The sequence below is a fragment of the Photinus pyralis genome, unplaced genomic scaffold (assembly GCF_008802855.1).
Source record: "Photinus pyralis isolate 1611_PpyrPB1 unplaced genomic scaffold, Ppyr1.3 Ppyr1.4_LG7, whole genome shotgun sequence".
In the NCBI taxonomy this organism is placed as follows: domain Eukaryota; kingdom Metazoa; phylum Arthropoda; class Insecta; order Coleoptera; family Lampyridae; genus Photinus; species Photinus pyralis.
This window is the reverse complement of record NW_022170738.1, coordinates 34,958,705-34,973,093: the sequence shown is the minus strand read 5'-3', so window position 1 is coordinate 34,973,093 and position 14,389 is coordinate 34,958,705. Positions and strand designations below refer to the sequence as shown.

The 14,389-nt window shown below is 33.7% G+C and overlaps 2 protein-coding genes across 4 annotated transcripts; both read right to left on the bottom strand.

Moving 5' to 3' along the window:
• Positions 1 to 542: 542 nt before the first annotated feature.
• LOC116176208 (5-hydroxytryptamine receptor 1-like) lies at positions 543 to 4,644 on the bottom strand. The gene is made up of 2 exons (XM_031494688.1): positions 4,615 to 4,644; positions 543 to 3,467 (listed from the first exon to the last, which is right to left on the bottom strand). Exons 1-2 carry the CDS (start codon positions 4,642 to 4,644, stop codon positions 2,847 to 2,849), a joined length of 651 nt encoding a protein of 216 aa, XP_031350548.1. The 3' UTR covers positions 543 to 2,846.
• Positions 4,645 to 9,677: 5,033 nt separating this feature from the next.
• On the bottom strand, positions 9,678 to 14,122 carry LOC116177356. 3 transcript variants are annotated; one of them, XM_031496321.1, is made up of 11 exons: positions 14,020 to 14,106; positions 13,532 to 13,785; positions 11,362 to 11,570; positions 11,114 to 11,314; positions 11,033 to 11,062; positions 10,897 to 10,983; positions 10,804 to 10,845; positions 10,668 to 10,754; positions 10,288 to 10,619; positions 10,075 to 10,234; positions 9,678 to 10,019 (listed from the first exon to the last, which is right to left on the bottom strand). In XM_031496321.1, the coding sequence occupies exons 3-11, from the start codon at positions 11,552 to 11,554 to the stop codon at positions 9,916 to 9,918; spliced, it is 1,236 nt and encodes a 411-aa protein (XP_031352181.1). In that variant the 5' UTR covers positions 11,555 to 11,570; positions 13,532 to 13,785; positions 14,020 to 14,106; the 3' UTR covers positions 9,678 to 9,915. The 3 variants fall into 3 exon arrangements, with proteins under 3 accessions (XP_031352181.1, XP_031352180.1, XP_031352182.1); XM_031496322.1 differs by lacking the exon at positions 13,532 to 13,785 and having other exon boundaries at positions 9,680 to 10,019; positions 10,288 to 10,511; positions 10,557 to 10,619; positions 14,020 to 14,122; XM_031496320.1 differs by lacking the exon at positions 13,532 to 13,785 and having other exon boundaries at positions 14,020 to 14,122.
• Positions 14,123 to 14,389: the final 267 nt, after the last annotated feature.

Genomic DNA, 14,389 nt, shown 5'->3' with positions numbered 1-14,389 from the left:
TTACGTATAAAACCATTATGAACATTCCATTGGAATGTTTGCCGATCGGTCCCGGCTGATTTCGTCCGGACAAGTCTGCTTCAAACTTTAAGCCCTTGGCAGGCCGTTTTAGTCACATAGTCGGTCACTGCTTTATTTGTTTGAGCTTCTTTGGCATACCGAAATTGCAACTAACGCTATCTCTCGGATTCTTTCACGCCAGTGCGCGCAGGTCTAAAGACGCATCCATCTCGCGGCACTTTGAATGCCAGTGGGCTCGATATGGTTGGCACGAATGACGTTGTGTAATCGGTTCTTGTACGTGTTGGGACGTGCGACATAATCGGGAAGGGAATTAAATAAAATACAGAACTTTTGTGCGTAAGAAATTACAAGAACAAATAAATATATTACGCACACAACAAGATCATACCAGGAAAACCTTCTTTGGGACAAAAACCTCGGCATAACGCACACAAATACATGAAATAAATCAACTAAGGCAGCAAAATGCAAGAGAAAATACGCAAATAAAACATGTACGATAAAAATCAGGTAGGTAATCGAATCCAATGCAGTTAAACAAATTCATAAAAACAAACACAAGAGACATAATAAATGAAAGTGGAAAGCGTGACAAATCAAATTAGCTACAAAACACATCTACGGTTCAATTTGGGCAAAACAACGAGTAAAATTTAAGTAGGTTTACCATAAGTCATAGGAGATAAAGAAGAATAAAATAAAGGTAAGTACTATATTATACTGTTGTGTAATTTACGTTTAGTTCTTTCGGTCTAAACACCAAAAATAATCACGGGACACTCTGTATGTGGGAATATTTCATTTTATTAAGTGTAAATCTGGGGAATTATTTACGAGTAAGCACAGAGTTGATTGATTTTATTTGAATTTATCTCAGTGTTATTTTTCCTTTTACAATTGTTTGTAATCTCGTATGATTTTTTTGTTTAAAGTCTATCGCTTTTGTAAATTGTTTGTTTAGGTTTGTGTATTTAATTGTATAACGTGAAATAGCGTATTAAATTGCAGGTGGTTTGGGATAAGAGGTTTTGTGACGAGATTTAATTATCGCACGTGTTTTTATCGCTGCTAGAAGAAATAACGGAGAGGCAGATGTTACTATGTGTGCCTTAGTTTGGCGTAAGTGGGGACGGGTTTCTGTGAAGCTGACATATCCAGTCTAATTATGACTGGCGGTGTTATTTAGAAGTCCTGAGGAAGGAGGTTATTCTATTGTGGAAGTGGGGTTTCGTTAAATACTGGGAATCACCGAAAAAACGAGGCTACCTGGTTCGCGACGGTTGGAAAGCATGTACGTCTTTTACGTTATTCGGGTAGTCCGCCCGATTTGATTAGTTGAAAACGTAGTTTGTCTTTATCGCAATAAATTTTGTGCAGGAGCAACTTAACAAAAGTTGCGTGAGAAGTTTAAAGTGGTATGTACGTTTTATGGAAAATGTCTGTCAAGTTGAAAAAGCAAGCTGTTGGTGCATCAGGTTTTCTTGTTCTTAAAAGTTAAAGGTTTGTACCGTTTGAATAGTCACCGGTCATTTTACCCATCCAGTTAATGTTGTCTGTCATCAACATTTGTGTGTTAAAGAAAAATCAAGTTTAGAAGCTATGAGCGTCTGTGTGTGGAGTTAAAGACGCCTTAGTTATCGCAAATCTTCATTATAAAGATTATTAAAAGAGAAAAAAAACTAAGTAATATTAAGATTTGCTTGTTTCATTTGTCGAATACCTGCTGGCGGGGTAATTTGTCCAAAGAAGCTTACGGATTTCTTTTTTTCAAGAATTTTGTTTAATTTTCTTTTCATGTGTTTGACAATAAAATTTTGTCATTGTGTGTTTTTCGAACCCATTGTGCGACCCGAATAGGGTCTTAATGCCAGCTTTACCTTCTCGTATCCAAGATTTGAGTTGATCGAGGCCACAGAGTCTTATAAAACGTTAATTGAAGACAATATTGGAATTTTTCTTTGTCGCAGATGCCGGAAGTGTACGAGGGGAAATTATAAAAATTCAATTTCAATTTAGATTTGTTAGAGTTAGCTGGCCCAGCGTTTTGTGGATGACCGTAAGTACAACGATTGTTTTGACTGACTGTAAAATAAGTAATTACTAAACAATAGAGTTTGATGGAAGCAACGCGACGTGACCGATATCAAGAGAAGTGAATTTCCTAGTTATTTATGAAAGTAAAACGAATTTCTACGATCCAGAAATACACATATCTTTCTTTACTTGTGTAATGTATCGGTTGTCGAATCGCGTTCCAATCCGTTTCTATGTACTGCCATAGAGTCGTTGATCGCGCAGACTGCTATAATTGCCATTCATATTATTAATTGATTTATCTCTAGGGGATGTGTTGGTTTACAAAATGGCAATTGTAAATAATTTCGGTTCTGTTCTATTAAATTTCCAAATAGAAAAATAAAAACGTAGCGAACTGGTATCGTTTTTAGAGTAGGTAAACCGTGCTCTAACCAAAATTGAAATATTTAAGTCTTTTAGGTATACATGCGGATTAAAAATTACTCAAGCAAAAAATTGAAATTCTTGTTGCGAACATAACGTAGGATTCATCCTTGTTGGAAGATTAACTTTTTTGCCTTACAATATGAATATAGCGGAGTAGGTATGTATAATATTAATATCACGATTGTTAACGAGATCAAGATAAGGAACATGGCCGATCCCTTCAAAAGTGTACATAAACCTAGGTATATATACATAAACCCTAGTCGCGGAATGAAGAATTACATAAATCTTGAATAAGAGTAATATATCACACTATTACCACCTCACTTCCTTTTATAAACGTCCACTTCCGGTTTCAATCATAGGAACGATTCATGAGCAGCATTTATTTCCGGCACTTTTATTTCCTCGCCCTCCGCTTCAATATACTCGACGCCTTCCTCGTAATCTAAATGGCAACGGGTTGAAATATGATGATCCGGATCACCATATTGACTGTGATAGAATTCCTCCCTCATCATATGGTTTAATCTACCACAACGGAAATAAAGAATTTCCTGAAAAGGTTTTCTAAAGTCTCTGTTTAAAGTAGCGTAGATTATTGGATTTAGTAAACTGTTTGCGTATCCTAACCACAGAAATAAACTCGATAACGTTGTTAATGTGCTAGAGGTGGGATCTAGAAACGGCCTTATAAGGGCGAGTACGAAGAAAGGTAGCCAACATATCGTAAAAGCGCTCATTATTATACCTAACGTCGTACTTGCCTTTCTCTCTTTCGCTAATTGGAAGCGCAGTTTCTTTTGGTTCGTATTTATATTCGGCGAGGCTTTTATTGACGTTAACAAGTTTGATTTGGGCTGTTTTAGCTGGGACGCCGGCGTCTTGATTGACATCTTGCCGGACAGCATCGGACACTGCGACTCGTTGCTTTGACGCGACGAAAAGCACCTTCCGAGACTGGTCTTATCCAAGCCGAACTGGAACAAAAATGAGATAAATAGATTTATCGCATAAAAACACCGACATCATTTTTCGGACTAAAGTAGGGAATCTGCCTAATGTAGGGAAGATGATCGGATTACCTTTTTCACTTATCTAAAGCTTCCAGTCAATAAATAAATTTACACAGGAAGAGAATTGGGACACCGTTTAATTCCTATCAAAAGATTCGGTTGGGAAACAAAATCTGCCCGGGGAATTGTTGTTTATCCGCTTAAAAACAGTCTCCTTTTGTACAACAATTATAAAACATCGATGTAATTCATTAATTAAAACTAATTTAGAATTGAATTTCGTTTTTTAGTTGAGATTTAGTAGGTACACCGACAGTTTCCATTAGAGGGTTGGTTACCCCAAAATGTTTCCAATGTTTAAACTCAACGGATTTTGAATGAATTTAGCGATGTATATTTTGTGTGTGTGTGAGCCAATGGCTATCGGAGGAGTCGTGAACAGTTAACTGCCTGGGAAAAGTTACTATCACCAGTCTGACGGGCGATAACACAATCTTAATGTCGTTTACGTGACAAAATCAGCTAAACTAGAATTGATCATAATGATGTCACGGAGCGCAAACCAGGCGATCTTGAAAGGGTTTTAGCCAGATAACGTTTGTACGCAGTTGATTGGAAACGAAGTCGAATGGTTAACGATTAAAGATGACCGCTTTAACCTATAGCGCCATTATGTAGGCGGTAAAACCAGCGTGCTGTAATTTTACTATTTAGAACTATCAAAAAAATTATAAAGGTATGAGCGCACTTTTTCGGCGAACAAATCGGAAGTGACAGTTTCAATTATTGTAACTTTCACTTCGAATGTGAAAGTTTCAAAAGTTTCGGTTTAGCCTTAGAATGTGCTATTAATAAATTATATTGCGGTACGGGAAGTTGGTTGAAAGCAGACGATAACAGTCAATGCATCATCAATTGCACAAGAAGAGGTAATTGTAGGAGAATACATGAAATCTACAAGTTTTTCTTCTGAAGATCCAGGTTTCTATGTTAGTAGGCCGGTAAGAGCGCACTTTGACCTTGAAGATCTACGCATGGGCATTGATTATATACTTACGAAAAGATAGGCCACCTCCTTGTTAAAAAGCGTTATAAATATGTATGTACTTACAGTTACGGAGCCATCTATGTAATAGTACATCTTATTAAAATAAACGTTTCAAGTGCAGAATTCTATTAATTTTAGCCAAGATCTTCGTCTCAGATCCATAGGAAAGTAATATTGATATTAATGAAGAGAAACTACCATTCATAACACTCGTATTTAAAAATGGTATCGTGTTCCCTTCTTATCACAAGTAATTTTATAATGACAATGTTTCCCTTTATGTTCAAATTTTCTTCAAAACGATACACACTACAGTCTTCGTATTAGCATTGAATAATAATTTTATGGTATTGTATTAGGTACATACTACCAATAAATTCAATGATACTACCATTGTATTTACAATGATACTACATAGGTACAGGTACCTATCCAATTTTGTCTTTAAGGCAGCGCGATTGATTTATGGAGATGCTTTAGTTTTACCTCCTTATGATTGTTTAGGAATTTGCTTACGCGGCGCCGGGATCTCATTGATGTGCGAATAGGGTAGATGACAAATTTTTTAAAATCCGTTATAACTGTTCGTTTACCTCTACTATAACTTTAAAAAATGATATTTCAGAAAAATAAATCATATTATTGCAGATTTATGCAATTTAAATTGTAAATTTTTATTCTAGCGCCAAAACACTGTTTTGTGTCATGGCGGTGTCTGTGACGTCACAGTCCTGACAATTATAAACACATAACCCCAGCGTAAATAGTTTAAAAGATTTCGTGATGAATTATAACTGCTATAAGTGGTGCCCTACCATGGGGTACACCTTGTGGTGGCGGTAGGGCTCAGTGGTCACATTTTTGTGTAGCACAGATAAGTATCCCAGGCGGGTAAATCTGGTTCCAAAGATCCTGTATCATTCAAAAGCTTCATGGAGTAGAGAAATCCAAAAGGATTCTCGACGATTGCTGATTAAACGTAATATAGAAAACTGTATTGACATGAGTAGCACATTTTTCACGTACGTTAACTCCTGAGGCGTGCGGTAGACGACAATTTGGACAACTTCCGAAACCGATTCGGCCATTTGCCCATAGAGTTTCGAATAATCGGACTAGATCATGACTTGTTAAACATGATAAAGAAGACTTTATCGACACTAGTACTCCTTTGGACTTAGAGGGGTTGTAAAAGTCCCGTGATGGTAGGGCAAAGAAAATAATTGTTTTCTTCGTTGTCAACTAAGGAAACTGCACACAATTTTGCGTGAACCGTATATTGCGGGCAAATTTTGACTTAACTGTGAATAAGTTGCCATCACGCTTAAGAGTCTTCTGTTCGACTGCACCCAATGTAAAGTTCCATAAGAGCGCCCGCCATAAAAACTGTTTTTCCAAAAAAAATTCTTTTAAGAACTACTTTATAAATTTAGACCTTTATCTACAAAATGTTCGTAATGTAAAAAAGTTGCGCTTACGTACAGTTGGACATAGCTTACTGAATCATCTCCATATGATAGCTTCGATGACCTAAAAACATAGCATCTTAAGTACACATTCCTCTTAAATAACTACATTTCTTGTAAAAACCTATCTTAACTTAAAAACCTACAAGATGCAAGATGCACTTTGATGCAAGAAATATTCCCATCATTACATGAATTTTTGGCAGATTTGCTGCTATCAGCGTTCGTACACCTACTTTCCATTCATTTCTGGTTTTAAAAACTGAACTTGAGGATAATACAATCACTATAAAATGGAACAAGCACTAAATTAAAAACGTGGACAAACTATAGAAACGCACAGAGGATTAGGATAATGACGTCACGCGCTCTGATTGGCGTTTGATATCACGTGACAAATGTCGTTATTTTTTTATTTTAGTTTTACTAAAATATAATAGTTACTCGTGTACATTACCAAAGAAAGTTATTTTACGATACCCTGGCACCTTACTCTATCTTATGAAACAAAAATCTATTTATTCTTTTTCCACTGTCATGTACCCTATTGTGTAAAACAAATAACCAAAAAAGTGACGAAGTGCGCGCAACAAACGAAATTTTAATTTTTTTACGGGATTATGGCGAGAGTGACAGTATAGATTTTTTATATCGGCCAACAGATGTCATTGTACAAATTGTTTTGTTTTGTTTAAATATTATGGACAATTTTTTTTTAAATAACAAACATATACCTTTTATTTAAAAAACACTTGTTTTAGAAATTAACGAAAACTTAAAAAATAAATTTCCTATATGGTTAGATAAAAATAATAAATGTGTAGAACATAACCTGTATATAATAGATTTACTTGTAAATTGTAAACTTTATAAAATGCCAGCGACAATGTTAAAATCTTTCAAGACCGTTAAAGCTCAATCGTCATCTACTAGAAAACTAAATATAAGGCAACATAAGTAGTTATATGTAGGTATAATTGTACTTAGGTATTTTTACGAAGGTACGGATTTTCACATTTAATGTATTTTGTTCCAATTTTTAGTTTATAGTTATAGGGAATATGAAGTATGAACATAGATAGTATTAAGCTCGGTGTTAAGTATAAGATAAATAGGTGGGCATGTTAGCAGTTTTGAATTATTTTTTGCGGTGAGAGATTGAGGCGAATATCGAACAATTTACACTTTACATGCATTAAACTAAAAAAATATATTGGTATAAAGAAAACTCGACTAAGTACAACTTTTTTTAAGCTTCATTTAGTATGCTTCCTAACATTAAATTGGCATTCTTCTTTGAAAGGTTATTTGCGTAATGGTTACGTAAAATCCGTGTATTTTGTATAGCAATATCATAGGTATATAACTCACAAATACAAATTGCCATAATTCTTAATTTTGGTCATCGGCATCCCTAAAATTTAATTCATTTTAAATTTAGTAATATTTATATATGCAACTAGTGAGCAAGAATAGATTTTCAGTAAAAAAAACAGTAAATACTACCGTCTAATGACTACTACGTTTTTTTTCGTTAAAATGATATTCGAATTTTTGGAGTGGGTATTCCGAAAAGGTTATACTATTATTGTATTATTATGGTTATTATTATTATTATTATTGTACTATTAGTTCATGTTCAGGTAAATTTAATTTTTTCAAAGTCGCCATTTCTATCAGTTAATATGCGAAACAGTCGTTCATTCATGAATGAAACTCGAAAGCATAAAAATTACTCTGTCATTATCAGCCCTACATATTAAATTTCAAAACATTCTTGCCGTGAAAATTACAGTTATAATCAAAACTAACTTCTACAATCAAGACGCAAACAATTTCATTATGAAAAGCGCTATCTGTTGTAATTTCTTCTCAATTTTGTGTGGAAGTAGCACTTCGAATTAAATAATTATCATTTTATGTGTAACGTTTCTTGCTGTACTGTGGCCTATCTTGTTCGTAGTATATAATCAATGGTGCAAGTTACAGAACAGTTTATTTATGGTCCACTTTAAACCACTGGAACAGAGAGTAGTTTTATATCAGCTGTTAAAAATAATCTTTGGCATTTGAGGTTAGGGCACATAAACAGCAGAGGGCTACAATTATTAAAATTGCCATATAGTGAAGAAGTGTGCGAGTCCTGCATCAAGGGAAAAGCTACCCGACTACCCTTCCAAAGTGTTACATCACCGAAATCAAAAAGAATTGGCGAACTGTTGTACAGTGACGTTTGGGGACCCGTAAATACACCCACCGAGACACCCACATTAAACGGTGAGCGTTATTACTTATCAATAATAGACGACTTCTCACATTTTTCAGTCGTGTACTTATTAATGAATAAATCGGAAGCTGCTGACAAGTTAATAAATCATGTGAAGTATTTGCAAAATAACGACATTCATGTTTCAAAGCTTAGAACCGATAATGGTGGAGAATTAACGTCAAAGAAATTGGAAAGTTTTTTGGAAGACTGTGGAATAATTCACGAATTTGCGGCAAGTTATACGCCACAACAATGCGGTGTTGCAGAGAGGTTTAATCGGACGATTCTAGATAAAGTAAGATCGATGTTTATAGATACCAATTTACCAAAGTATCTTTGGGGAGAAGCTGTCCGAAGTGCCGTTTACATGCTAAATAGATGTCCTACACGAGCTTTAGGTGGTCAAGTACCTACGCAAATATATTACGGAAAAACAGACTTAAGTAAATTGAAAGTGTTCGGATGCAAAGCATTTGCATGCAAAATACAGAGGGATGGTAAACTGGAGCCACGAGCAAAAGAAATGCGTTTAGTCGTTTTGTTTATTGAGTGAATCAGATCCAACAAGTTACAATGATGCTGTCGAAGATATCACGTGGGAAAAAGCAATTGAGACCGAGCTGAGATCACATAAAGAAATGGATACGTGGAGTGAAGCAGAACTACCAAACAATGTAAGGCCGATAGAAACGAAGTGGATTTTTAAAACGAAGGATAATGGACTGAGAAAGGCGAGACTAGTGGCGAAAGGTTATCAAGAAAATGTTCCATCCGAGGTTCCATCGTTATAGGCGCCCGTTGCAAGGTTATCTAGTTTGAGAATGATATTGTCGATCGCACTTCAAAATTGTTGGGAAATCAAGCAACTGGACGTGCCAACTGCATTTCTACATGGAAGTTTATAAGTGATGTGTACATTTAAAAGTCCGGAAGGTTACCATAAAAATTGTGTATTAAAATTAAACAAGCCGTTATATGGTCTTAAAGAGTCTCCTAAGTGCTGGAATGAACGAGTGAACCATTTTTTGATAAATTTAGGTTTTAAACGTTCGACAAGTTATTTGTGCATTTATTTCAAACCACATTTAATTCTCTTAATTTATGTTGACGATATTATAATTACAGGTACTTGTACTTCCAACGACATACTGCAAATCGAATCCTTTTTGGTACAAGAATTTGATATCAAATGTCTTGGTCAGGTAAATGAATTTTTAGGGATGCAAATTGAAAGGAGTGGAAACAAGATTGAATTATCACAAACACGTTTAATCGATAAAGTAATTTCAAAATTTAACATGTCCCACATAACACAAAAATATCCTAAAAACGTTTTAAAAATATGATTGTACAAATGGTTAAATATTTTTAAAACGTTTAAGATTATTACTCAAATGTTTTCATAATATCAATCTAACATTTAGATGTCCCACTTTTAATGTTTTACAAATGTTATGGAGAAATATTTTATAAATATTATGCACCAATATTGTATAAATATATAGATTAATCTTTGTGAAATATTTATGCAACATTTATTCAAAACCACACATTAATAGAAAACCAATAATAGTATAAATCTAAAAATTAATAAATGTTATATAATAAAATAATAACACTCTTCAAGCACTACTTCCTCTTTCTAAATTTGGCTTGGGCTAGCCATTGTCTTAACTCTGGTAAAATATCGCTTTCAGTAGCATTTTCCGTTTTTAAATTGCTGCGTATTGATGCTGGAAAAAATAGCACATATTTAGCGGATCAATTTGTAATATTATCGAACCTTACCTAATAATAATTCATACAGTTTCAGCGATTTAAATTTAAGTTTACCCTTTGCACCATCGAAACTGTAATTTGCAGCGAAGTCATTAGTTAGCATCAAATACAAAATATTCCTTGTAATTTCCTTGGCTGTATCACCTCCCACCAAGGAGAACTTTCTTGCCTATAACATAACAATAAAATCAAAGATGCATTTACACATTTGAAATGTACTACCACATCTTTAAATAAAGTATTATCAAGTAAAGTTTGCTCTACTATATTTAAATTTTCTGTGTTGGCCAATGGAAACAATTTCCATATCTCCAGAATTACTTGTTCATCTGTGGTGGTCTCTTTTGTTTTGTCAGTTGTAGTTGACAGGGTGACTATCAGCGATTCCAAATCAGCTAATTTGTTTTGAATAATAAATTGCTGGCGAAACATCCTTCGTTGAAATTCTAAATTGTGGAAATTTAGTTCCAGCCACATTTTACTGCACCTACCTTCATTTTTCAGAGTGATTTCTTCTAATTTCGTCACGATCAATGAAATATTATCCACGATTTCTAAAACCATAAATGTACAAACAAAACTAATTCATAATCGAATAATACTTGTATTGTACGAAATGTCCTCTACCATATTATTTAATATAATATTGTTCTCATTGTCATCGCACATTGCTATTACTTTAGCTACTCCTGCAATGAAATGTGTTACGATAATTAAAAAAATAAGATTTTTCCTCACCTGTTGTTTGTTTGTTGCCACCGAGGTTGCCACTTTTATAGTCTAAAAGATAACAATTAAATACCTCAATGCTGAAATAACTGACTTATTTACCAATTCTTGGAAACCTGGTCAATGTAGCATCCCCATCATCCTTGCTCGAACTAGCATCATGCTCGGTGAGGTTTTGTTTTAAATCGGCTAAAAATTAATGTTCAGGATACAATAAATAAAATTAACTTTTCCTCACCCGTGGTTTGACTTCCACTCTTTTTATGGTCTAAAAGGAAATAATTAAATACCCTAATACTTTAATCATCTATTTACGCACCTATTTTTCGAAAACTTGTTGAGATTCCAAGTTCCTCATCATCTGTGTTCAAACTTGTATATTCGGATAATTTGATGTTGGGTTTGCGCACCCTTTGCCCTTTTCCGGCATTTATTTGTTGAGAGTTGGATTCATCATTATTGGATATAACATTTCCACATCGCGCCTCTTCGCATTGAACCTGTGCATAGTGGAAATCAGCTAAAAGGAAAAGTTTAATTATGTACTATCGGGCACTAAGCTACTACCGTATTCAGCTAAAACGTTGATTTTATATATCGGCCATTCTTTAGCAGGTATTGTACGATTTTTAATTATTTCGTATAGTTTAAAACCCTCAACGTTCGGAAAATAAGTAAGTTCTTTACTCTCACTACAAACCCATATGTTCGGAATCACTTCGTAAGTGTCATCATCCAGGAAAAACACCACGCACCACATTTTTTTAACTCACAGGCTGAAAATACACAATCAAAAGAAAATAAAATCCCAGAAAATTTTTGATTTTTTAATAAAACCTTACAGTTAGTGTAATAAAGAGTATGCCACATATTCATTGTTTTTCTTTGGTAAAATCATTACTTTACTTTTTATTTCATTGATATTACATATTTTTAAATCATATACATTACTGATCGTTATACAACAAATGCCTACTAACTCAGATTCACATGGTGAATTAAATAATAGACCAACTTTTTGCAAATATTGAACAACTGCATAATTTAAATTGTCAACAGTTACAAAGTTGTGAATTTTTATTATTTTATTATCATTCAATATAGCATAGCAATCAGTTGAGTTCAATTTGAATGTGTAACCCTTGAACTTCAAAATCATGTATTGACGTGAACAACAATTGTTTAGTAAAGGACCTTTGGAATGTTCTTGCAAAAATGTTGGTTGGTTTAAATCATAGTTATTTTTAAGCATTTTGCAGGAAATTTGTTCAGACATTCTATTAACTACTTGCTGTAGGGGCTTATCATGTTTCCGTACCATTTTTTTAACCAACCGCATGTGATTTTCAAAGTCAAATGCTGAAAAATTGTGGACTGCACCAAATCGTACAACATCTTGTACTAAATGCAGAAGGTTATGTACATTGAAAGAAATGAAATCTGGCCCATAAATTCTTTCACTATCCTTCACAAAACCATTAAGAAGGTTTTGAGCATAATCTAAAAGATATTTATTTTGGCAATATTCATCATTATTTAATATACGCATTGCAACATGGAAGTGCAAAAAATGACAATAGTGATCCTGCTTAATATATTTTTTAAACATTATGGGTCCAGAGTAAAGTAGTAAGAGTCTAAATTCAACTGCTTTAAATCGCGCACAATAATGTAATGATCGACATTTCCTATTGGAAAATTCACACACTATAAATTTTTTACAGTAAATAAGATTATTTGATATTTCATTTTGTTGCTGTAAAGAAAGTTTGTGTAAATAATTTCCTGAAATCCACCCAAAACGTTTGTGTGTTAACAATCTCTTCATTATACCCAAACAGACTAAATGCATATAGTCCAAAGGTACATCTTTAATTATATCAAACTTGGGCAATTCCGTTAATAATGTAGTTCCTTGATGATGATTGTTGTCATATTGCTCTCTAAATTCAGCATCAGTTCGTAATGTTGCCTGCTCCATCCATGGAAAGCACATGACATTATTAATCCTTTTACCTCCTTGGTAACACTTAGTGCAGCCATTTTCTGCTGTGTGCCCTTTCACATTTAAAACAAAAGACTTGGCGGGTGCATCACACACAAGCATTTTAACTCTAAAGTTATAAGAATTGTTTCCAAGAAAAATACCATTAGTTATTAAGTTCGTGGAGTCCTCAATAAAATCCCTTAAAAATTCATTTGCTGAATCTGGTTTCGAATTCCCGTGGAATACACCGACCATGATAACATAATTTTTAAGATATTTGATAGAATCAATTTTTATCAAAATCGGCCAAAGTGCACTATTTGAGCTAGTTGTTAAAGGTAAACCGTCAACATTGACAATTATTTCAAAAACAGAGCCGACTGGCACTACATAGTTCACTTGATTTAAAAAGTTATTTATTGAATTTGAAATACCAAAATAATAAAAATGTCCACCACCTAATGTTCTCACAATAGTCTTCCTAGGTGTGCTCAACAAAGTTCGTGGGTCTTTTGGAAGGTTCCCAAAAGCATTTAAATTCTTTTCACTCCTAAGAATTTCCAAAAGTTTTTTTAATTTATTGTGAGCTATATTTTCTTCAACAGCCCAAAGGCTCAATTTATCCATTAAGTTTAAAGTTTCATTTGTTGACGTCTCAAATGGATCGTCATTGAAATTAAAACTTTCCACAAATTCTAAAAAATGAATACCATACAACTAGTTTACAATCAAATGGAAAATAAAACTTACCTTGATCGTCACTACTAGATTCGGAATTATCTACTTCGTACGATCCACCGTCTTCATCAAGCTCGTCATTTATAAGATTATGATCATTCCAATTTGATTGGCAGATAGCCCCACGTACAACTAACGAAGCAGTTGAAGTAGATGGATGATGAAGATTGGAAACCGACTGATTTACTTTTACCATTTCAGCTTTAACTTGCTTTTCTAAATTTCGATTTATATGCCTTTTGGATTGCTTATTTTTTGGCATGATACTACGATATGATTGTAAAAATAAATAATTCAATATAATGTTATTTTCATTTAAAAGTAGGTAAAACAAGTAGGTAGGTATTCGTTTTTGTTGATACTACACAATCTTGTAACGTGTAGCAATTTTAAATTAAAGTTTGGTTAGATTTCCAAGCGAAGCAAATTCAATGAAAAGTAAATGTGACATACTCTTACTTGAAATTACAAAGTAACGGGAGTAGACAATGTATACTTACAAAATACACACGTAGGTACAGAATATGTTATTCGGTTAAAAGGAATAAATGGATACACAAACAAAATCACGTAAAGGTTATTGCACTAACAGTAACAGCGCCTACGTATAATTAATAAAATAATTACGCGTCGGCGTTACACGCATGCGCATATGAATGAAATTTTTAAAAGTTATGGATAAAATATTGTACTAAGATTTAGAACACAATATTTAGAACATATTGTAACCAAAATATTTAACAACATTCTAGTAACATTTTTATATATTCTGACAAGGTTTATTCACCCATGTTGTTGCAATATTTGCGTTACAACATATAAGAAATGTTTATAGGAAATTTAATTTACAAATATTTGACCAAAAATGGC

Excerpts from the sequence above, each read along its gene's own strand:
- LOC116176208 (XM_031494688.1), bottom strand. The coding sequence starts at position 4,644 with ATGTACTATTACATAGATGGCTCCGTAACT. Across the intron at positions 3,468-4,614 it reads ACATAGATGGCTCCGTAACT|TTCGGCTTGGATAAGACCAG; the intron begins GTAAGTACATAC and ends TTTTTGTTCCAG.
- LOC116177356 (XM_031496320.1), bottom strand. The coding sequence starts at position 11,554 with ATGTGGTGCGTGGTGTTTTTCCTGGATGATGACACTTACGAAGTGATT. Across the intron at positions 11,063-11,113 it reads AACAAGTTTTCGAAAAATAG|ACCATAAAAAGAGTGGAAGT; the intron begins GTGCGTAAATAG and ends ATTTCCTTTTAG. Across the intron at positions 10,984-11,032 it reads GAGTGGAAGTCAAACCACGG|CCGATTTAAAACAAAACCTC; the intron begins GTGAGGAAAAGT and ends ATTAATTTTTAG.